General features: G+C 42.2%; 1 protein-coding gene across 1 annotated transcript in view; it reads left to right on the top strand.

Moving 5' to 3' along the window:
• Nucleotides 1-23,741, top strand: part of LOC131278939 (contactin-associated protein-like 3) — a 177,393-nt gene that overhangs the window by 140,478 nt on the left and 13,174 nt on the right. Inside the window, 3 exon segments of the mRNA XM_071215575.1 lie at nucleotides 8,263-8,481; nucleotides 21,320-21,516; nucleotides 21,518-21,560. Coding sequence (XP_071071676.1) covers nucleotides 8,263-8,481; nucleotides 21,320-21,516; nucleotides 21,518-21,560 — 459 coding nt within the window.

Genomic DNA, 23,741 nt, shown 5'->3' on the forward strand with positions numbered 1-23,741 from the left:
CTGTTTTGATATACTCTTGGATTTGGTATGCCAGTATTTTGTTGAGGATTTTTGCCTCTGTATGTATGAGGGATATTGGTCTGTAATTTTCTTTTCTTGTGCTGTCTTTATTTGGCTTTGATATCAAGGTAAAGCTAACATCACAGAATGAATTAGAAATAAATTCCTCCTCTTCTATTTTTAGAAAGATTTTGGGAAGGATTGTTTTTAAGTCTTTTAAGATATTTGGTAGTGAATCTGCAGTGAATTCTGGTCCGAGACTTTTCCTTCAATCTCTTTACTTTGTATAGGTCTGTTGAACTTTTCTATTTCTTCTTGTAATGTTCATGTTTCAAAGAATTTGTCTGTTTCATTCAGGTTTTCTTATCTATTGGCATATAATTGTTATAAACACCTCTTATAATCTTTTTTTATTTGGGTAAGTTTGGCTATAATGTCCCCACTTTCATTCTTGATTTTAGTTATTTTGCCTTCTCTCTCTCTTTCTTTATCAGTCTGGCTAAAGTTTAGTTGCCTTATTCATCTTTTAGAGAAACCAAATTTTGATTTTGCTGATTCTCTCTATTGTTTTCTACTCTCTATTTCTTTCATCTCTCCTCTAAACTTTACTATTTCCTTCCTTTTATTACCTCTGGCCTTAGATTACTCTTCTTGTTCTAGTTTCTTTAGGGGTGAAGTCATGTTATCAATTTATGATCTTTATTCTTTATTAAGTTAGACATTTACAGGTATTCTTTTTCTGCTGAGCACTGCATTCACTGTAACCTATAAGTTTTGGTATGTTGTGTTTTAGTTTTCATTTATCTGAAGATATTCCCTAATTTCCCCTGTGATTTCTTCTTTGACCCATTGGTTATTCAATAAAATTTAATTTCCAAAAATTTGTACATTTTTCATTTTTTTCTGCTATTATTGAGACTAACTTTATTCTATTGTTGTCTTAGAAGATATTTGTATTATTTCAATATTTTTAAATTTATTAAGATTTGATCTGTGGCCTAATGCGGTCACCGCTCAGGCTGAAGTGTGGTTTGCTGGCCTGGCGAGGGGCGGCGGCCACGGTAGGCCTATTCCAAACCACTGCCCCCATAATAGGGTGGTTGGTCGGGCCCACCACCACCCCTGAAGGAAGCTCGGCATGGGCGCAGAGTGCCCTCGGGTCTCCCCTTCTCGGCAGCCATGCTTCCGCGGCCGCCCCTCCTCCCGGATGGCGCCACACGATGCCTTGTGGGGCGGCACCCTTCTTCTTCTTTCTCCCTGCGCAGGCGCAGGGCAGAAAATTCCAGTCTGCCCTTTTCCCCTCCCCCGACAGCAGCAACAGCCAGGCATGGGCGGAAAAATCCAGTCTGCCCTTTTCCCTCCCCCTGACAGCAGCAACAGCCAGGCGTGGGCGGGAAACTCAAGTCTGCCCTCTACCCCAGCAACAGCAGCCACCAATCACTAAACCCTGCCACTTCTCCCAGCAACAGCAACAGCCAATCCCTAATCACCACCCCTCCCCCATCCAGTACCGCCCACTGACCTTTCTCCGGCAACCAATCAGAACAGGGCATGGCTTCAACCAATCAGCCTTCCCCAGCCCCTATAAAACTGTTGCCTCTCCCTCAATAAAGTGGACTTGCATGTTTACCTTGTCTCCGCGGTAGTTCTTCTGCCATGCGCCCTCCAGTCCTGAGAGCCCCCGACAAGGGCCTGGCCTCCCTTGTCCCCAGTTCGTTGCCTGCTTCTCCGGGCGACCCCTTCGTCGCCGGCTTTGCCGGGCGACCCCGTCAGCCGAACCGCGCAACCCCTGTGAGACCGACCCCTCGTCTGCTGCCAGACTGACCGCTCGTCCCAAGTGGGACCGACCCCTCATCCCAAGTGGGACCGACCCCTCGTCCTAAGCTGGACCGACCCCTCGTCCACAGCCAGACCCCACCTCTACCGACCGAGCAAACCGTCACAGCCTAACATGAAATATATCCTGGAATATGCTCCACTTGCACTTGAGAAGACTTGTCTTGTGCTGCTGTTGGGTAGAGTGTTCTATAGATGTCCATTAGGTCCAACTGGTTAATATTGCATTCATATACTCCACTTTCTTATTGTTTTTCTATTTTTCTGATCTGCCAATTATTGAAAAACATGTATTAAACTCTACAACCATTTTTGCAAAACTATTTCTTCCTTCAAGTCTGTCATTTTTTGTGTCATATATTTTGGGGTTTTGTTGTGACATACATATATGTCTATAATTGGTACATATTCTTGCTAGATTGAACCTTTTATCATTATGTAATATCTTCTTTGTCTCTTGTAATCTTTTTGAGTGACGATAATATAGCCACTCCATCTCTCTTTGGATTGCTGCTTGCATGGAATATCTTTTTTCACCCTTTCACTTTTACCTCTTTATGACCTTGTACCTACACTGAATGTCTACTAGCACATAGATGGATCATGTTTATTATCCAAACTGCAAATATCTGCCTTTTAATGGGGGAGTTTAATCCACTGATGACCAAGAAGACAGAATTTATGTCCACCATTTAGCTATTTGTTTTCTGTATTTTATGTATGTTTTCTGTTCTTCAATTTCTGCATTACTGTCCTTTTTGTATTTGCTTTCTTTTGTATTGTATCCTTTTGATTCCCTTCTTTCATTTTCTCTCTATTTTTCAGATATTTTCTTAGTGGTTACCTTGGTAATTACCATTAATGTCTTAAACTAAACACAACCTAGCATGACTAGCACCAAAGTAGTTTCAGTAATACACAAACTCTCTACTCCCATAAATCTCCATCCCTCTCCCTTTACTTTGTTATTGTCTCAGATTACATCATTATATGCCATTGTATTACTTATCCAAAGGGGTGCTGATGCAAAGTACCAGAAATTTTTTGTCTTTTATTGTTTGGGGTAAAAGCTTACAGTTACAAGGCCTTAAAGAGTCCAACTCAAGGTTACTTCCTTACCAAACTGTTGGCATGTGTTGAAGCAAGATGGCTGACAATGTCTGTGAGATTCAGCCTTCCTCTTCCCTCTTAAGACTCTGTGGGTCCAGCTTCTTCTGATCTCAGCTGTCAGCTGGCATAAGGCTCATATCTCTTCCTGGGGCTCATTTCTTTCAGGACTCAGCTGTTCTGTTCTCTCCACAAGGTCAGCTGTAAACTATCAGGCAAATGGTTCACCTCTCTTCCTGGGAATTCTGCCATGTCCGTGGAGCTGTCTCTCTTCCTCTGTGTTCTTCTGTGTTTCTCCTTCTGTGTTCTTGATTAAACATCCATTTATATAGCTCACCAAGGGGGTACTCAACCCTGCACACCCTAATGACATGGTTAAATTAAAGCCCTAATCTTGATTTAATAAAGTAAATGTAAGCCTTGTATTTAAATCAAAGGGTATCCCAGAGGAATAGACCAGTTTACAAACATAATATCTCTTTTTGAAATTCATAAATAATATCAAACTGTCAAACCCATATGTTTTAAATGTTTTTTAAATATTTTCCTGTTCCATTATAGGGGGAAGGGTGCAGTTACAAACCAAAAGTAAAATAATATAGGATTTTATACATACCTATGTAGTTTTCTTTACTAAAAATTCTTTATTTCTTTCATGTATTCAAGTTACCCATAGTGTCCTTCCATTTCAGTTGAAGGACTCGCTTTAGTATTTCCTGTAGTATTTCTGGTAATGATCTCATTCAGCTTTTGTTTATCTGTAAATATCTTAATTTCATTTTACTTTTTGAAGGATAATTTTGCTAGTTTTATTCCTGTTGACAATTTTTGCTTTAAGGACTTTAAATATGCCATCCCACTGTCTTCTGGTCTCCATGGTTTCTGATGAGAGATCCACTTTTAATCTTATTACAGAATCTGGTATGTGACAAGTCACTTCTCTCTTGCTGCTTTCAAGTCCTCTCTTTGTCTTTTTTATTTTGACAATTTCACTATAATCATTCTTGGTGAAGATCTCTAAGAGTCTATCCCGCTTAGAGTTTGTTAAGTTCCTGGATGTGTATGTCTTTCATCAGAATTGAGAAGATTTTGGCTATTATTTCTTTAAATACTTTTTTCTGCCCCTATCTCTCTTGTCCTTCTGGGTCTCCAATGATGCATATATTGGTATACTTTATGCTATCCCACAGCTACCTCAGGCTCTATTCATTTTTATTCATTATATTTTCCTTTTCTTCCTCACACTGGATAATTTCAATTGTCTTTTCTTCAAGGTCACTGATCCTTTCTTCTGCCTGCAAATCTGCTGTTGAATCCATCTAATTCATTTCATTTATACACTTTGCAGCTCCAAAATTTGTTTGTTCCCTTGTTTATAATCTATCTTTCCATATTGTTCAGGCAACATTTTCCTAATCTCCTTTAATTATTTCTTTAGCTCATTAACATGTTTAAGACAGTTAATTTCAAGTCATTGATTAATTGTTCCAATGGATGAGCTTCCTCAGGGATGGTTTCTGGCAAGGTCTTTTATTTGTCCCTATGAATGAGTCATACTTTCCTGTTTCTTTGTGGGTTTTCTAATTCTGCGACTGCTGGAAAATACGAGTGTTATGTTATACTCTACCTCTGGAAATCTAGTTCTGTCATACCTCTGAGATGGCTAGGTTTTGATTTTTCTGTTTTTTTTTTTTTTTAATTGAAGTCTGGAGCCATCAATTTGTGACTTTTCCAGACTATTTTTCCCTTTAATCAAGAAATGGAAAGAGAAAAGAGAAAAACAAAAGGTACTGCTTCTTTAAGAATCTTCTACTGGTTTGCCAGAGGGGGTTGAAACAATTGCGACCCCGAGAGCTGACCCCACCAATGATCCGAAGGAGCTAATCAAATGCTGTGATCAGCAATTAGATGGCACATCCCCAGACTATGGTGTCCTGGTCCCTACAGCCCACTCATGCACCTGTAAGCTGTACCAGGAGCCCTGGCTGCAGTCCCCACTGCTGACCGCCATGTAGCTGGGGGTTATGGGATGGTGGCTACTGCATGGAGGGTGAAATATGCTGATATTTATCACAGTTTACCAGCATCTTCCTCTGGCTTTTCCCTAGAATCTACAGTGCTGCACTAGACTCCAGAGTTCCAAAATAGTTGATTTCACACAGTTCCTGCCAGCTCAATAGTTTGTCTGGGTGGAGAGACTGATTCCTGGAGCTTCTTCACACAATCCCATTTTTAAATGACAGTTTTCCTAGATAAAGAAACTTTTATTTTTTGACACTTTCCACTGATTTCTGGTCTCCATTGTTTCAGATAAAGTAAGTCATTAATTCTACCAAAGCTTCCCTGAATTAATTAGTCATGTTCTCTTGTTTCTTTGAAGATTTTCATTCTTTCTTTCTCTTTCAACTGTTTGACTATGAAGTGTCTCAGTGTAGATTTTTTATGATTATCATACTTGGAGTTTGCTAACCACAGGGCATGCTTTTCTGTGAAGGCACATTCTTTGTGACTGCTATCACCAATTCTGTCAAAGCTCTGAATTTATTTTGTTCTGGAAGTGTTAAAGAATATATTTTATGAGAAAGGGTGATTAGTAGAGCTGTTACTATTTTTAGTATGTAATCATTACTCAGAAGCTTTTATTAATATAATAGCCTCTCAATCTTAATGAATTTCATGTTATCTATAGGGGCAAACCCACCCTTCTGTAGATATTTTACCATCTGAAGTATGTGTATTACCTTTAACCTAAGAAAATGATAATTGAAAGTCTTCAGAATCTGATCGGATTTGTTGACATAAATTTTAATTTGAAACTTCACAGTTCCCGTGTGGCTAGTATCCAGCATTTTAATGTGCCATATAATGGCTTGGAAGATGGATATTTATTTTTATTTGCCATATTTATATAGATTATTGGGAAGAGAAAGCATCAAACAGTTATGTAATTCTTAAAACAAAAAAGGGAAACTAAACTTGCTATTATCAAAGAAACTTCCAGATGGAAAACCAGTATGGATTGAGAAAGAGTTAAGGTGCATGATTCTTATTCCCAATTCCTTGATGTTTATGAACTATTATTAGCACAGGCCCACAGGGAGTATATTTTAAAAAAGCATAAGTTCAATGGTTAAACTCTATATTTAACAAAATTTCTTAGTTGAGTTTTTTTGAGTCTAACTTAAAATATGATCACAAAACCTCAAGTCTAAGCTGAAAAATACTTAAATAATTGGACAATTTTCTAAATTTAAAAAGTTATCCAATAACTTTTATCCACAATTAGGGGGGAAAATGATGTTCTCAGAGTTGAGATATATGAAGCATCATTTTATTCAGTGAAGAAATTGAAGTACAAAAGCCAAGGTTTCATAACATAAAATTAACAGAAGGTTGCTTTGGCATTGCAGGGTATGAGTGCTTACAGTGCATGCTGATGTGTGCACATACCTGCGTGCTGTGTGCATGTGCCTGCATGCTGATGTGTGCCCATGTGCATGCGCCTGCAAGCCTTTGTGTCTGTGTACCATGTGTGCATGCCTGCATGCTTATATGTGAATGCCTGCATGCTGATGTGCATGTGCCATCAAGCTGATGTTTGCATGTGCCTGCATGCTGTGTGCATGTGCCTTTGTGCTGTGTGTGTGTGCTTGCATGCTGATGTGTGAGTGCCTGTGTGCTGTGTGTGTGTGCCTACATAGTGATATGTTTGTATGCCTGCATGCTGCTCTGCCAGAACCTGCAGGAACCCAGTGTTAATGAGTGGGCACTTGCATCTGCCCCAGTGTGCTGTTAGCTATGGCCAGCCAGTGGTGCTGGTCTCTGTTTGCTGCACTGCCACGTGTGCTTGAATCTCCAATTGCAGGACTTAGTGCAGTGCAGGGCAGTGCAGTCAGTTTGTTTCATGTGATGCCAGAACTGATGGGGGTGCGATGGAAGCAGTGGTCCCAGGCATGACCGTACGATGGGCCCAGGAGGTGGCCAGGGAGGGCCAAGAGGCGTGTCTCAGGGACAAGCCCTGGTGGGGGGAGGTTTGGGTCAGTGAGCAGCGGTGGGCCTTGGAAATCATCAAACACCCATTCCATTTTTACAGCATATTCTCCAATGTGAATTTTTTGGACCATGGACTTGTTATGCCATTCATCATTACTCTTAGTAGTTCTCAGGTATAAACGCAGAAAGGTAACTGCTGATTATGCATTTGACTAGATCTCATAATACAAGTGATTGTTAGGAAGTGACTTGGTTCTTGGGCTGCACAGGCTGCATGTCTTAGGACGACAGAGGTTCACTCCACTGCTGTAGAGCCGAGGTAGAGCCTCTGCACCCCTCGTGGCTGCTGGTGGGTGCTGGCTGCCTTCTGGTGCCCCAGCCTCATTGCCACATGGCTTTCTCCCCGGGGCCTGTGCCCAGGCCCCTCCTTGAGGACAGCTCATGGGTGAGGCCCACCTACCACTTTCCTGGGGTGGGGATCAGATTGGGCATGTCCTTCTGGGGCATGTAACAAAAGCAAATACAAATGCCTCTGATTTCCCAAGGCCAGTCTTGAAGATGACCTGATCTGAACAAGCTTGCACACGCATGTGTCCTTGCACACTGGGGCACACGCTGAACGGTGTGTCTGGACAAAGGCCAGGTGTCCAGCCACCTTCTGGCTTCATAGCATTTCCAAACTTCATAATTTATGCAATTCGTATGTCTTATAATATGATCGGTTATTTCACTTACAATTTTAAATCCATGTGCATTTTACTTTTTTCACTAATAAGCTAAAAAGACTTAAATTTTTCTAGTGTGCTTTAAAAAGGATCATGACTGACTTCAGTTTTAGGAATTTAAAACCTTAGCTCACCTTCACCTTTTTTATATCCCTGACCCCAGTATCATTTATACTCTTTCAACTCAGCTTAACCCCCTCCCCCATGAAAAGCAGCACGACCTTCTCATGAAGGTAAAGGAGGTCTAACCTGTGGACACCTGTGCGCTGGTAATGATCATTCCTCCCTCTCCTCTGGATGCGCAGGCCTCCTCCCTGGGGTTCCACGGGGGGACTGGGAGCCGCCACCCGCTGGATTCCAGGGCTCTGAAGCATCTCTATCAATGCCTGGGAGGTGGATCTGATTTCTGTACAGCAGGGGGCGCTGGGGAACTTCAGCCACCTCCAGATCCACTCCTGTGGCCTCCTTGACAGGTACGGGCATCTGCTTTATTCCAGCGTCTTTGCTTGCAATGTCCGTGTGAGAGTATGAAAAAACCACACAGTTGGAAAGCGGTCCCTCTCTCTCTCTCTCTCTCTCTCCATCACCTCTCCTGCTTCAGCTCTCATGGAGGTGACCTTTTCCTTTGATGTGGGGAACGGGCCCTGTGAGGTCACAGTGCGGGCACCGACCTCCCTCAGCGACAGCTGCTGGCACCAGTTCCAGGCCCAGAGGAACACCAAGGAGGCTTCGCTGCAGGTGGACAAGTGCCCTGGCCACGCGCGGCCCATGCCCACTGATGGGCACCGGCTGCTGCAGCTCAACAGCCAGCTCTTTGTGGGTAAGCCGCCCCCTGCTCACAGGCCCTCAGTCCAGGGTCGTGGGAGGAAAGGGGTGAGGGGAGGCAGAGGACGTGCTCCACTGGGCGGTGCCTGGGGCTTCTCTCACTGACTCCAGAGCCTTCTCTGCCTTCGCATCTAACTGTCCATTGTCAGAGTCAACGGTCCCGAAGGGTTTTGGGAATGAAAGACAAAGAAGAGATTGGGATCAGGGGTTCTGAGAGCATTGATTTCTCAAGCTCATCAGACAAGTTTATTAATATCAGGGGCTTCTTTATACACCCCAAGCAACTGTGAGAACCAGCAACTATCCTAGCTAACTATTCCCATAACTTCATTAATGAAAACACAGTGCACAGTGGATATGATAGTAACTAAAGCCCAAGATGTTCTATTATGTTATTGAAACAAGTATACTCATAAATCTTGTTGCCCAGGTTACTTGAGATATCAAGTCTGGGTTCTGCTGGAATGTTATGTTTCCCAGAGAGATTAGCCACCTGCATGTACATCTCCAGGGACAACATGACCCAGTGGTCAGAAAGTAACTTGCTACCATGGAAACAGCATGCCTTTGTTTCCCTCAGTCCAAGAGTCTCTCCTGCGTGGAGCTCACTGAGCTTCCTGGACCGGTGGCCATGTCTTTTATCAGCATGGAGAGTACAGGGCCATCATTCTCCAAATGCTTATTCTGCCACCTTCTCTCTCTCATCCTTCTGGGCTCCAGTGATGTGTGTGTCAGTTTGCTTGTTGGCCCACAGGTCCCTCCAGCTCCAAGCATTTTTCTTCATTGTTTTTTCTTTCCATTCCCTACACTGGATAATTTCAATTGTCTTGTCTTCAAGTTTGCTGATGATTCATTTTTCTGCCTTTTCAAATCTGCCGTCGAATCTGTCTAATGAGTTTTTCATTTCAATTACTGTACTTTGCAGCTTAAAAAATTCCTGTTTGTTTCCTTTTTATAATTTCTATCACTATACTTTGTTCAGATGTTTTCCTAATTTCCTTTAATTCTTTGTAAATGGATGCCTTTAGCCCATTTTACATATTTAAAATGGTTTATTTGAAGTCTGACTAATAGTTCCAATAAATGAGTTTCCTTAGGGATGGTTCCTGGAAAGCTCTTTTTTTTTCCTGTGAATGGGCCATACTTTTGATAGCGTCCATTTGCCTGATGTGCACAGAAGCCAATACCAAGCCACCAGAATTTCAAGAAAAGAGTTCATTGCATGGTTGGCCAGCAAGGAGGCTGGAGGAGAGCCTTGTCAGTCTCCCTGAGCAATGTTGGGGCTGGGGTTTTATACCGATAGGGAATGCAGCCTTAAGGGAGTGGCTAAGGTTGGGGTGAAGTGCCTCAGGCCACTCTGGTTTGGCAAAGGTGGGTGAGTGGCAGGCTTAAGGATGATGTGGGCCAATCCAACTTGAGAAAGGCAGGGTTAGACAAAGCATGCTCACTTGCAATTGTGCTTGGTCCTAACATGGAGGTCTAGCAAGCTTGGTGACTAGAACTGGTTAGAGCTGGCTTCAGAAACAGTAACTTTTCTTGCAAGGCGAGAACCCTCCTATGAATAAACATGAAGAGCTAGGCATTTGGATGAAAATTTCTAGAAACTTCTACAAACCAGTAAGTGAGAGACTAATCTGAAAAGTGGGTTAGTGAGTGGCAGTTTCAAGGGGGTTGGTCCATAGCAGTTTTAATCTCCCCTTCTCTGTTTTCACATTCTTCAATCTTGATGTATGGGACAATGATGGCTCTAGGTACTCCCTGCTGATTCAGGGTCTAGGTTGGGATTCAAGGAATGGAGAGGCATCCACAGGTTCTGGGCTGAGGAGGTGGCTTGGGCTGTCCATCTTCCCCACTTTGGCTGTTGAGGCACAGACTGGTACCCCTGTTCTCCAAGAGTAGAAGAGTCCAGCAGACCACAGTCTCTGGGATACAGATTTGACCATAGGGTTTAGAACCAAAGGTCTGAGCATAAGAGGCACAGCTGTTTCTGTTATTGAAGTTAAAATGGGTGAGAGCCAAGACACCTTGATTCCCAGAAGGTTTGTGTGGATGGGTTATTAACCACCTGTGGCCAGATAGCCTGACTGTATATTTAGCTCTTGCATATTTAACTCTATCTGGCTGGAGGTAGGTGCCCAAGTACAACATGAGGTGTTAGCTGCAGTGCATACTCTTGTTCAGCTAAAAGATAGTCTAAGGCCATCTGATTGTCCACAACAACATTGGACAAAGAGTCGATAGAGACGTGAATGGCCTCAAGTGCAGGAGCAGTGGAGGTGGCAAGTTCCTCAACCATTGTAATTAAATTGCATAGAGCAAACTGCCCCAAGGAACTAATAGTCCTATTTCTAATCCTAATCCACCTGCAATTATGCCTAGTGCCTGTTCATGCTGAAAATGGTTATTGAAATATCCAACTTCAAATACTGTAGAGTACACTTTTATCCATACATTATTTACACACTGGAGCATTCTAACCTGGGTGTCAAAGATGCCTTCTTCAAAACCTTTAAAAGGTAAATGGGGCTGTGGGTGTGTGGGGCTCAAACAGTTGAGCATCTGCTTCCTACTTGGGAGGTCCTGAGTTCAGTTCCCAGTGCTGCCTAAAAAAACAAAACAAAACAAAACAAAACAAAAAAACAGCAAATAAATGAAGAAGCCAAGTCAGGGAAGCTGATGTAGCTCTGTGGTTGAGCTGAGTGCCAGCTTCCCACATACAAGGTCCTAGGTTCAGTCATGGCCCTGATACCTTAAAAAGAAAAAGTAAATGGTTCATAGGGTTTCCAAAGATATTCAATGCTTGTGGTCATGGAGACTGTTATATTTTCTATGACCAGAGTGAGGTTACACATAGTTACTCTATGAAAGGCAAATTTCCCCCATGGGGTTGTGAATCCCAAGGTAAGAAATATACTGGCAAAAATTAAGCCAATGCATGTTTTTATCAGGGTCCAGGAGATTAGAAGAGGAGTAGTAAGATAGTAGATAACTAGTAAAATCCAGATAACTGCCGTGGCATGCCTATACTATATTTTCTCATTATCAACACATAGAAAAATGTACCCTGGTTGGGTACAAACTTGGGCCCATTGTTGATTCCACATAGCCATGTGGCTGGTTTTTAGTGTCTGGGTGTCCTCAGGCTTCTCAAGAGCTTTGGTGCTTGAGGATTTGCACAACTGTGGCAGCCTGTGACATCTGATTGAGACCCACATAAGATCAAACTTGAGAATCAGCATTCAACTCCATTTCAAATCTTTTAGCCAAAGGAACTCTACTTTGTTTTAACATTTTCCCTTTTGATCAAGATCCTTCTCTGAAAGCATTGCTGACCAAAATTTGATAGTGCCAGGGAGGCTCATCCCTGGGAGTCAAGTCCCATGTAGGGGGGAAGGTATGAATTTATTTGTAGAGATCAGCTTAGAGAGAGAAAGAATACAATTGAGCAACAAGGAGGTTTTTCTTCAGGGGGTGACTCTTAGGCATTAATTACAATTAAATTTAGTTTCATCATTATAGAAATGTTTCATAAATGCAATATTCAGGGTCAAGGGCCTGGCTTTTTAGCCAAGCTGCTTCTGTGAGGAGGGCTCATATATTCCAGAGTTTATTTTCATAGGTGTAGCAGTTTGATATAGTTCATGAATTCCAAAAATAGATATTAGGTTATGTTTGTAAATTGGTCTGTACCTGGGAGTGATTAAATTATGATTAGGGCTTTGATTGGGCCACATCAGTAATGTGTTGAGTCCCTGCCCCTTGGTGGGTGGGGACTCACAGATAAAAGGCATGGTAAAGGACAGAGTGGGAGATTTGATGTTAGAGTTTTGATTTTGGGGTTTGATGCTGGAGTCTTGAGCTGGAACCCTGGGAAATAAGCATACAGTGGAGCTTGGTTGTGAGAAAGAGAAGCAAGCCGTGGGAAGAGAGGATCCCAGGAAGCCTGAACCATGGCAGTTGGCAGCCATCTTGCTACAATACATGGCAAAAGACACTGGTGAGGAAAGTAACTTATGCTTTATGGCCTGGTAAATATAAGCTTCTATCCCAAATAAATACCCTTTATAAAAGCCAACTGATTCCTGGTATTTTGCATCAGCACTGCTTTGGCTGCAAGGAGACTGGAGGCAAGCCTCAGATCAGTCTCTGTGAGCAACATGGGGTCTGGGGTTTTATACCATCTGTGGAAGGCGGGCTTAAGGGAGTGGCTAAAATGGGGTGAGGTGCTGTGGGCCCATCCAGGTTGGGAAAGGTGGCTGAGTGGCAGGCTTAAGGATGACATGGGCCAATCCAGGTTGAGAAAGGCAGGGTTAAATGGAGCATGCTCAGTTGCAATTATGCTTTATCCTAAAATGAATATTTAGCATACTTTGTGACAAGAACTGGTTAAAGCTGGCCTCAGAAATAGTAACTTTTCTCAGGAGGCAGCAAGTTTCTTATGAATAAACATGAAGAGGTATGCATTTGAATTAAAGTTTCTAGAAACTTCTACAAATCAGTAAGACAGGGACTGAAAGGTAAGTGGCAGTTTCACTTTCCCATTTCTTTGGGTGCTTTGTAATATTTTGTTGTGAACTGGCTATTTGAGTATTATGTTATAACTCTGGAAATCTAGTTCCCCCACTCCTCTGGTACTGCCAGTTTTGTTTGTTTTTTTTGTTGTTGTTGTTGCAGAGAGCTGGAGCCATCAATTTGTGACATTTCCAAACTAATTTGCTCCCAAATGAGGAATGGAAAGTTTCCAGAGGAGAAAACATGGCCAGACTCCTTGGCCACTTTGCCTGAGGGCACTGGAACAGTGGCCACCCTCAGAACTGACCCCCAGAGATCTAAAGCAGCTGACCCAGCACAGAGATCAGTTAGCAGACCACACACTCCTGGGGTTTGGAGGATGAGGTCCCTGTAGCCACCCTGCCCTGGCTTCCAAGCCACACCAGGAGCCAGGGCCCGCCCCACTGCTGCCTGCTGTGCTGTGGGGGCTGGGGCTGGGGCTGGGGCTGTGCAGAGGGGAAATTCACTGCCACTCACTACAGTTTACCAGCCTCTGAGACTGGTCTTTCTCTTTTGTACCAATGTGTTTTGATGAAAAGATGTATTAGTACTGATTGAACTTTTGGGTTAAAAAATTATTTTTTTTTAATGAATAGTACCTCTTGTGTCTGGTATAAAAAACTATTGTCATCCCAGTCTGTGAAGATATTCTCTGATGCTTTCTTTAGAAAACAAAGCTTTTTAGACGTTTAATATTTTAGGATTTATTTCAAGTTCTAAGATCCATCTCGAAATAGTTTTTAGATGAGGTGTGAGGTAGGAGTTAAGGTTTATTTTTCAATAAAAATTTCTAATTTTTCAGCACCATTAAGTGAAAAGAGAGTTGTTTCTGTCAATAAACTGCTTTGGCAATTTGTTGAAAGTTGGGTGTAAAGTGTTTGTAGGTCTACCCTGTTTTGCTACATTGACCCATTTGTCTACCCTTATGCCAGTGCCATGCTGTTTCTGAGGTTTCATGGTATGTCTTGAAATCTGGTAGAGTATTTCTCTATTCTATGCTTTTTCAAGATTTTCATGGCCATCCTAATACCTCTGAGTTTCCATACAATTTTAGAATCAGTTTATCATTTTCTACCAAAAGCCTTCTGAAATTTTGATTGGGATCATATTGAATTTTCATTTTGAAAATATTGAACTTATATTCCATGAAGATTATATATCTCTTCTTTATTCATTTAGTTTTTCTTTAAGAGTTTTCAGGAATGGTGCGTAATTTTCAGAGTAAAGATTTGGTACGTTTGATTCAATTTATTTGTAGGTATTTAGTGCTTGATGTTATTGTTAAAGGTAGCTGTACATTTCCTAGTTGTTTACTGATAGTAACACAAAGAAAATGCATTTTATTATATTGATCTTAATTCTTTGGTCTTATTGAATTACTTGTAGATTTCTTTGGATGTTCCATACACAAGCACATCATCATTGACTCAAAAATTGTTTATTTCTCTCTTTTCAAACTTAATACATTTTATGTATTTAACTTATTACACAGGCTAGGATTTCCAGTACCATTTTGAATAAAAATATGAGCATTGACATCATAATTTTTCCCCTAACTTAGAATGTAGCTGTTCAATATATCATTTTGTGTCCTATGAATTTTCTTTTTCTTCAAAGATACTTTTTATCAGATTAGGGGAGGTTCATTATATCATGGGATTGCTGAGAGAAAAAAATGTATTGGTTTATTTTGCTTCAGTTGAGATCATCATATTTGGTTTTTTCTTCTTTATTGGGTTAACATGATAAATACATCAATTAAGGTTTTTTTTAAAAATCTATAATTTTTAACGCATATTTTTAATTATGCCACACTTTTCTATTGCACAGTTATACTTTTCCAGTTTCAATTACTTTTGGATTTTTTCATGACATAATCCTTATATTAAGGATATGTAAAACACATTGCATCTAATTCTATTATCCTCATATAATCACTGATTTCACTTTACATTTTTCCTAATTATCTATTTTCTTACTAAAAATTATAATTGTTATGAGCATATTTTTTTCTTTTTAATGTGTTTTTATTATAGAAGCTATGAACTTACAAAACTATCATGCACATGTATAGAATTCCCACACAACAACCCTTCACTAACACACCACACCCTTGTGGCACATTTGTTACACACTATGATATAATATCTTCAGACTATTAGCACTAATTATGGTCCATAGCATATATTCAGTATATTTTTCCACACCCCCCTATAATTAGCATAGTATATCTTTGGCATTGATGCAAGAATATTACAGTATTGCTGTTAACTATAGTCTGTAGGTTATACTAAGTGAATTTGTCCCATACTTCTCCAAATTCTCACCACCCTACAATTGGGAAATACATCTGTTCTAGCTCATAGAAGTACATTCTTGAATTTGTACTATTAGCCAAAATTCTCATCCACTTCTGGGTTTACTGTATTATTCAGCCACTAGATCAGTCTCAAGCTTTCTTTCAGTTGACATTTATATTCCTAGACTATTCTTTTCAGCCACAATCCCATTTATAAACCAACTGCTTCCAACTATAATCACTATAATGTGTTACCATCAACTCTATCTTTTTCACATATTTCCAGTCAAGTTAATTAAAACTTGTATGTACATTAAGCATCAGTACTCCTTCACAGCCCTCCTCTTATCACCTAATAACCTATTCTCTAGGTCTAAACTCCATGCATTTATTTCATATTTACTTCATTATTAGTAAGACCATGCAATATTTGTCCTTTTGTGTCTGGCTTACTTCACTTAGCATAATGTCCTTAAGATTCATCCATGTTATCATATGTGTCCCAATTCCATTTCTTCTTACTGCAGCATGGTATTTGATCATATATATATACCACATTTTGTTTATCCATCCATCAGTTGATGACAGACACTTGACTTGTTTCCATCTTTTGGCAATTGGGAATAATGCCGCAATGAACATGGGTGTACAGATGTCTGTTCATATCACAGTTTTCAGTTCTTCTGGATATTTTCCTAGTAGAGGAATTACTGGATCATATGGCAGTCCTGTAGATAACTTCCTGAGGGACAGCCAAACTGTCTTCCCCAGAGGCTGCACCACACTACAGTCCCAACAATGGAGTATTCCTGTTTCTCCACATCCTCTCCATCACTTATTCTTTTCTGTTTTTTTAATAATGGCCATTCTATGTGTTATGAGATATTAGCTCATTGTCGTTTTGATTTGCATATCCCTAATAGCTAGAGATATTTAAAATTTTTTCATGTGCTTTTTGGTCATTTGTATTTCCCCTTTCAAGAAATGTCTATATAAGTCTTTTGCCTATTTTTAATTGGATTACTTGATCTTTTATTGTTGAGTTGTATGATCTCTTTATATAGAATGGAAACTAAACCCTTATTGAATATATGGTTTCCAAATATTTTCTCCCATTGAGTGTGTTGCCATTTCATCTTCTTGATGAAGTCCTTTGAATCACAAAAGTGTTTAAGTTTGAGGAGGTCCCATTTATCCATGTTTCCTTTCATTGCTTGTGCTGTCAGTGTAAGGTTTAAGAATCCACCATTTACCACCAGGTTCTGAAGATGTTTTCCTACATTTTCTTCTAGGTGCTTTCTCATTCTAGCTTTTATATTTAGGTCTTTGATTCATTTTTAGTTAATTTTTATATAAGGTGTGAGATAGGGGTCATATTTCCTTTTTTTGACTATTTGTTGAATAGTCACTCAGTTTCTTTTATTTGTGAATTTTCTAATCTTGTCCTCATTTTTGAAAGGCAATCTTGCTGGATGTAAAATTCTTGGTTAGTAGTTTTGCTCTTGCATTATCTTAAATATATCATTCCACTGACTCCCTGCCTCCAGGTTTCTGATGAGAAATCAATATTTAATCTTATTTGGTATCTCTTATATGTTATGCATTGCTTTTCTTTCGCTACTCTTGGAATTCTCTTTGTTTTTGTCATTTGACATTCTGATGAGTATGTGTCTCAGAGTTGGTCTATTCAGATTTATTTGGATGGGAGTATGTTGTGCTTTTGGACATGGATATCTATGTTCTTCAATAGGGTTGGGAAACTTTCTACCATTATTTCTTCAAATATTTCTTCTGTCCCCTATTCCTTCTCTTCTCCTTCTGGGACTCCCATGACATGTATGTTTCCATGTCTCTTGCTGTCATTTAGTTCCCTGAGACCCTGTTTAGGTTTTCCATTCTTTTCTTCATCTGTTCTTTTGTATGTTTTGGAGGCCATGTCTTCAAGCTCACTGATCCTTCCTTCTACCTCCTCAAATCTGCTGTTATATGCCTCCAGTGTATTTTTAATTTGATTTATTGCAACTTTTATTCCCATAAGATCTGCTATTTTTCTATGTCTGCTTTTAAATTCTTCTTAATGCTCACCCAGTGTCTTCTTAATATCCTTAATCACTTTAGCCATCTCACTGAATTTATTAAGGAGATTTGTTTGAACATCTGTGATTGGGGTTGTCTCAACTCCTTTGTGTCACCTGGAGCCTTATCTTGTTCCTTTAATTGGGCTGTAGCTTCCTGTTTCTTGGTATGGATTGTAATTTTTTGTTGGTGCCTTGGCATCTGGCTTACTAGATATATTTATTCTGGGTACAGTTTCTCTCTTTAGTTTAGGACTTTCTTGCCTTTTCCCTTGCTGGTTGTGTTAGGAGCCGAGGATGTAGTTGATGCTGTAAGCTGTGGAGACTGGAGCTGCTCACATTGCCCCAGAAAAAGTGAGATGAAGTTTCTCTCACTTTTCTCCTCTTCCTGGGGTAGGGAAAGAGCTGCAGCCATGTGTATTAATCAAAGCTTTGTAGGACAAGACTGCCTGTGGTTGCCCAGATAGACTCATGAAGCTTCATACTCCCTTCCTCCCCTACCTGGGATAGGGATGGAGCTGCAGGTGTGGACAGCAAACTAAGCTGTGTGGGGCTAAAATAGTTGCCCTGGTAAACTGATCTAGCACCTTCTCCTCCCCCTCCTGGGGGTGGGGATGGACCCTCTGGAATGGCCAACAATTGATTCCATGTGAACCAAATATGCCTGTAGTTGTCCTGAGTGGATGAGAGAGTACTGTTCCTTCTGCCCTTTAGGGGGTGGGGATGGAACCACAGGCACTCAGCAGATCAGTCCCTGTAGGCCAAAAGTACCTGCTCTTGTGGAGAGGCTCAGGTAACACCAGCCCCCTCCTATCCTATTAGGGGATGGGGGCAGATCCACAGGTGCCCAGCAGTTCAGTCTATGCAGGCCGAAGGTGCCTGCCATTCCCTGGAAAGGCTGAAGAAACCCAGCTCCCTGATGTCCTATTTGTGGGTGAAGATGGAGCTACAGGTATCTAACTATTTAATCTGTGTTGACTGAAAGCACTTGTGGTTATCCAGAGAAGCTGGGGAAACACAGTCCCTCTCTTGTCCTATCTGGGGTGGGGTAGAGCCACAGCTTCCAACTGTCAAGTTCATGCTGGCCAAGAGAACCTGAAGTTGCCCTGAGGGGCTGAGGAAGCATCAGCCCCCTCCTATCCTAGGGGATAAAGGGGTGGAGATGGAATTGAAGATGCTCAATAAACCAGTTTGTGCAGGGTCAAAGTACCTGCAGTTGCCCAGAGAGGAAGAGGAAACACAGCTCCTCTCCCATCCTACTGGGGTATGGGAAAGGATCTACAGTTGTCCAACTGTTCAGTCTGTGCTGGCCAAAAGATCCTTCAGTTACCTGGAGAGGCTGCAGGATGTACCCCACCCTTTGTCCTCCATGCAGGACATGGGCCTGGGACCTAGGCCAGAGCCATAGTCTGATCTCAGTGGAAAGAAGCTGGTCCCTACTGTCACTGTGATTTTCAATCAGCCCTTCTTCCCCTCATGGTAAGGGCAGAGTCAAAATGGCACCTACCAGCCTCTTTCTGACTTGGATAGGCTCAAACTTTAGCTGTTCCTAGGATTATACTTTAGCCCACTGAATTTACTAATCAGTAGTTGAAGTCAGTGCCCAGCCATCTCTTCCTGCCTCATTTTTTTAGAAATGGAGCTTCCAATTCTACCACAGAATATTTCTGAGGCATCTTGTGCCAGTGGAGGATGGTGTGGAGTGTTCTACTCATGAATCTTGACTGCAGATTCTTTTAAGGATCTTCCATTCTTTCAAGAATGTTGCAGGATGTTCTTCTGGACTCCTGGAGGCCCCAACAGGTGCTTCAGATAGCTCTGGGTGATTATTAACTGCTGTGTAGCATGAGGTGACTCCTGGAGCTCCTTACCCAGCTGCCATCTTACCCCTTCTTTGTTGGCAGTGTTTTTATCTTTCAACCTGGTACAGCCCCTGCTCCACCTTTTGTGGCTGGCATTGTTTCTGACAAGAAATCTCCTCTCAGCCTTCTCTCTGTTCCTGTGTGTGTAATGTATCTTTTTTCTCTGGATGTTTTAAATATTTGTTATTTATTGATACTTTTAAGAAATTTTTAAATGACTTGCTTCAGTCTATTTTTTGTTTCTTGAGATAGGGCTTGTGATGGTTAGGCTATTGTGTCAACTCAGTCAGGTAATTGTGCCCAGTTGTTTGTTCAGGCAAACATTCAGCTAACTGTAATACAAGGGCATTTATGGGCTTTAGTCACAATTGACTTTACTGCAGTGGTATATCCTAAATAGCTGGTTATAATTACATCAGTCAGGGAGATTACATCAGCAGTGAGTGACGCTTAGTCCAATCAGCTGAATCCCTTAAAAGGGGAAGTGATTCCAGCATTGAGAGAGAATTTCCCAGCTTGTCTTTGGACAGCCAGCATCTCCCAGGACTCATCACAAATCTTCTTTGGACTTTCATCAGAGCTCCTGGTTGCAGCCTGCCTGCGGAACCTGGACTTGTGCATCCCCACGGTCACGTGAGATACTCTGATAAATCTCTTACTATCAACAGATATCCCTTGTTGATTCTGTTTCCTGAGAACCCTGACTAATACGGGGCTTAATATTGAGTTTCATAGATGGTAGGTCTATAATTTTAATCATATTTGGGAATTTTTCTGCTAAGATAACTTTTCTGTTCCCAGTCCTCCCCTTTCAGGAGCTCACATTAATGTATTTTGGGCTGTTAAAATTGTCCCATAGCTCATGGATACTCCATTCATGTTATTTTTCAATACTTTTCATCTGTGATACCTTTTGATTAGTTAACAAGTATTCAAGTTCACAAAGCTTTTCTTCTGTAATACCTAATCTTCTCCACATCCTATTTAGTGCATTTTCTTTATCAAAATTTTAATTTTTCTTCTCCAAGTTTGATTTGTACTTTGCAATTTTGTCTATGTGTCTACATAAAATGTTCAGTCTTTTCTCTAGCTTCTTGAAAAAATGAAATAGTCATAACTGCCTTAATATCCCCATCTGTGATAAGTTTCAGTTGATTGTATTCACTCCTCAAGATAGTCTATTCTCCTGCTTCTTTGTAGGCTTGGTAATTTTTTTGTTTGTTTGTTTTTAATTTCATTGGGTACTAAAACTTATCAATTTTCACTTGTCTAATGCTGAATATTTTTGTATTCCTTTAAATATTCTTGAACATTCTATAGAATGAAACTAAGTTACTTTCAAACAGTTTAAGGGGGGGGCTTGTTTTTAAGCTTTTTCAGGTGAGAACTAAGAAGCAATTAATTTAGGATTGTAGCAGAACCTCTTTTTGTTCTATACCTGATGCCCCATGTATTATGTTTAGTCTTGCTGGCTTCCAGGGAGAGGCAGTTTCCCCCGGCCTGTGTGCGTCCAGAACTGTTCCCTCCGATCCTTGTCAGTGGTTCTGTCCTGGCCTCTGGATTTTCCTCCCGTGTATGTGCTGGTCAGTCCTGAGTGCAGGACTTGAGTGGGGCCCTGGGCAGGTCTCCTGGGCTCATGGGCTCAGCCCCCTCCCTATTCTCATCCCCTCTGTCCTCAGCCCCAGAGTTCTGTGCCTGGGCTCCTGCATCTTACCTGGAAGCATCTCCAGGAGGTAACTGGAGGGCAAACCAAGGCACCATCACAGCACATCAGAGTACAGTTATCACATTATTGGCATTTTATTAAATTGTTTACATCATTCTAATGTGACTAACTTAAAAATTAATTTCCTCAGTTGAGAAGAAATCTGTTTAGAATAAGCATTAACCAAACTCAACGTAAAAATACTCAACTGAATTAATGGTTAGAGTTCTTGAACATTTCCCGAAAATGTCCAGGTTTATGTGTCCAAAAGTGCCTGTCCCCGAGGCTTGTGCCCGTTTCCACAAGCCCCTCTGCTCGCTGACCTCCTTTGCCCTGCGCAGGTGGCTCGGCCAGCGGCCGGCGGGGCTTCCTGTGCTGCCTCCACTGCCTGCAGCTGAACGGGCGGGCGCTGGACCTTGAGGAGGGCACCCATCTCACCCTGGGGGTGGAGCCCGGCTGTCCAGGCCACTGCAGCACCTACGGACACTTGTGCCGCCACAGGGGGCGATGCTGCGAGAGGTGCCGCGGGTTTCTCTGTTGAGTGTGACCTCTTGGCCTATGTAGGCCCCTTCTGCGCAGATGGTGAGTGCAGGGGAGAGGAGAGGGGGGGCATGTGAGGGGATTGTGGGGGAAGGAAGTAGGGGAGGAGAGGGTGGGTGGAGGTGAGGGTAGGGAAGGGGAGTGGAGGGGGAGGGTGGGGGAGGGGAGAGGGAGAAGAGGGGGAGGGGAGTGGAGGGGAGGTGAGGGTGGGGGTGTGAGGGCAGGGGAGATAAGTGGAGGAGAGGGGAGTAGAGGGGAGGGGGGAGGGGAGCAGGGGGAGATGAGGGTGGGGGGAGGTGAGGGTGGGGAAGGTGAGTGGAGGGGAGGAAGGAGGAGAGGGGGGTGGGTGGGGGAGTGGAGGAGAGGTGAGGGTGGGGGTGTGAGGGCAGGGGAGATAAGTGGAGGAGAGGGGAGTAGAGGGGAGGGGGGAGGGGAGCAGGGGGATGTGAGGGCAAGAGAGGTGAGGGGAGGGAGGGGCAGGTGGGGGAGGGGAGTGTGGGGGCCTGAGTGCAGGGGAAAGTGAGGGCAGGGGAGGTGAGGGCGTGGGGCCTGGTGCAGGGATGCTGTAGCCACAGCTGGCCCAGACTGTCTGGAAACATGGAGTGTGACTCAGTGTCTCTTTGATGCAGCACTTCGGCTCCTAAATCCCCTTTAGGATGGATTTAATCTTATTAGGAAGTGCTGGAGTCTGTGCAAGCCAAAGCTGCCCCTCTGGTATCTGGAGGGACCTGGCCCCTTGCTCTGTGAAGCTGCCCTAAGGCCTTTGTCTCTTTTGATATTACATTAGTTGTCTTTATTATCTAAAGTAATAGCCTCTAGGAATAAAGAAGAATTTTCCAAAATGTGTTCTCAATGGTATAAAATTAATAAATTTTCCATTAAACATTGAGTCAGACTAAAACAGACCTTCAAAAACCTTTATATGCAGAATTGTCAGTGATCTTTGGTGAGAGTTAAATGGTAGAATATCTTTCATTCTCTCTCATTCTGAGAAGTCACAGCGATGCTTTGAAAAGGCAGAGGGGGCGACTGTAGGATCAGACTTCTAAGGATGTACTTATGAGCTTCATAGATGCTCACAGAAACAGCATCAACAAAGCAAACTTCAGCACCTGCATTTGGGAGTCTTTGGGCTGTACTATTTTGCCACTAAAGTCCGCTGCTCTTTGGAGTACAAAATTAGGTATGGATTGATCAGCACTTGACTTTCAAAACACTTAATGGGAATTAACTGCTGAGAAGTGGTAAGAATGTGATCATAAAAACTATACTTGATGGTAAGGCTGTGATGGTGAATGATGGTTTTCTGTCACCATTCCAAGACATTTTTCACCTGTACAGGTGAAATCCAACTGTGCCAAGGAAGGTTCTGATAATGGCAGAATGATGTGGCCATATAAACCCACCCTTTCCCCACAAATGACAATAAACAGAACTGGAACCCAAAGTAGAAACTGAGGAAAAGCAGTGAAAAGAGCCAGATCGCCATGTCCTCTTGGAACTGAGCTGCATGAGAGATCTGCAGAGCTAGGCGTTGGCGGACGTGACAGTGTGGTCGGAGGCTCGGCCACTGAGCCCTTGGGCTGGGGGTGCAGAGGGCGGTGCCGAGAGCCCAGACAGCTCTGTGTTCAGGTGTGGGCCCTTTAGCACCAGGAACCTCAGGGTGGACGTGCCGGTGGAGCGTGGTTTCTGCCCTAATCCTTTGCTGAACCCCGAGTTCTCCAAGCCCGGGAGGACACCGAGGGCCAGGCCCCAGCACAGAAACCAGCGTTTCCACTGCCCACTGGAGCAAACATGAGGACAAGGAGGAGAACCAACAGAATTAACTGCATTTGCAATGAGGTATCGACAATGTCCATTCCTCAATAGAAAGCACCACACGTGTGAAAAATCAGGGTATGTGGTCCTCATTCAGGAATAAAAATACCGTACAAGAGGAACTGACTCTGAGCAGATCCATTTGAGGTTTCAGCAAAGATATGGAGTCACGTTCAGATGCTCAATCAAAGGAAATAATGTTCAGAGAAATAGAATTCTAGGGCTGAAAAATACAACTAGGGAAATTTTAAATTATACCTATAACAACAAAAACTGAGAGTCAGTGTGCATGAAGACAGAGCAAATATAACTGACCCAGGGTGAAGCCTTGAAAAGACTGGAGAAAATGCGTGAGTTGAGAGGCTCAGAGTCTTATGGACAATATCAGTAGTTAGATAATTCACT

Source organism: Dasypus novemcinctus, chromosome 6 (genome assembly GCF_030445035.2).
Source record: "Dasypus novemcinctus isolate mDasNov1 chromosome 6, mDasNov1.1.hap2, whole genome shotgun sequence".
In the NCBI taxonomy this organism is placed as follows: domain Eukaryota; kingdom Metazoa; phylum Chordata; class Mammalia; order Cingulata; family Dasypodidae; genus Dasypus; species Dasypus novemcinctus.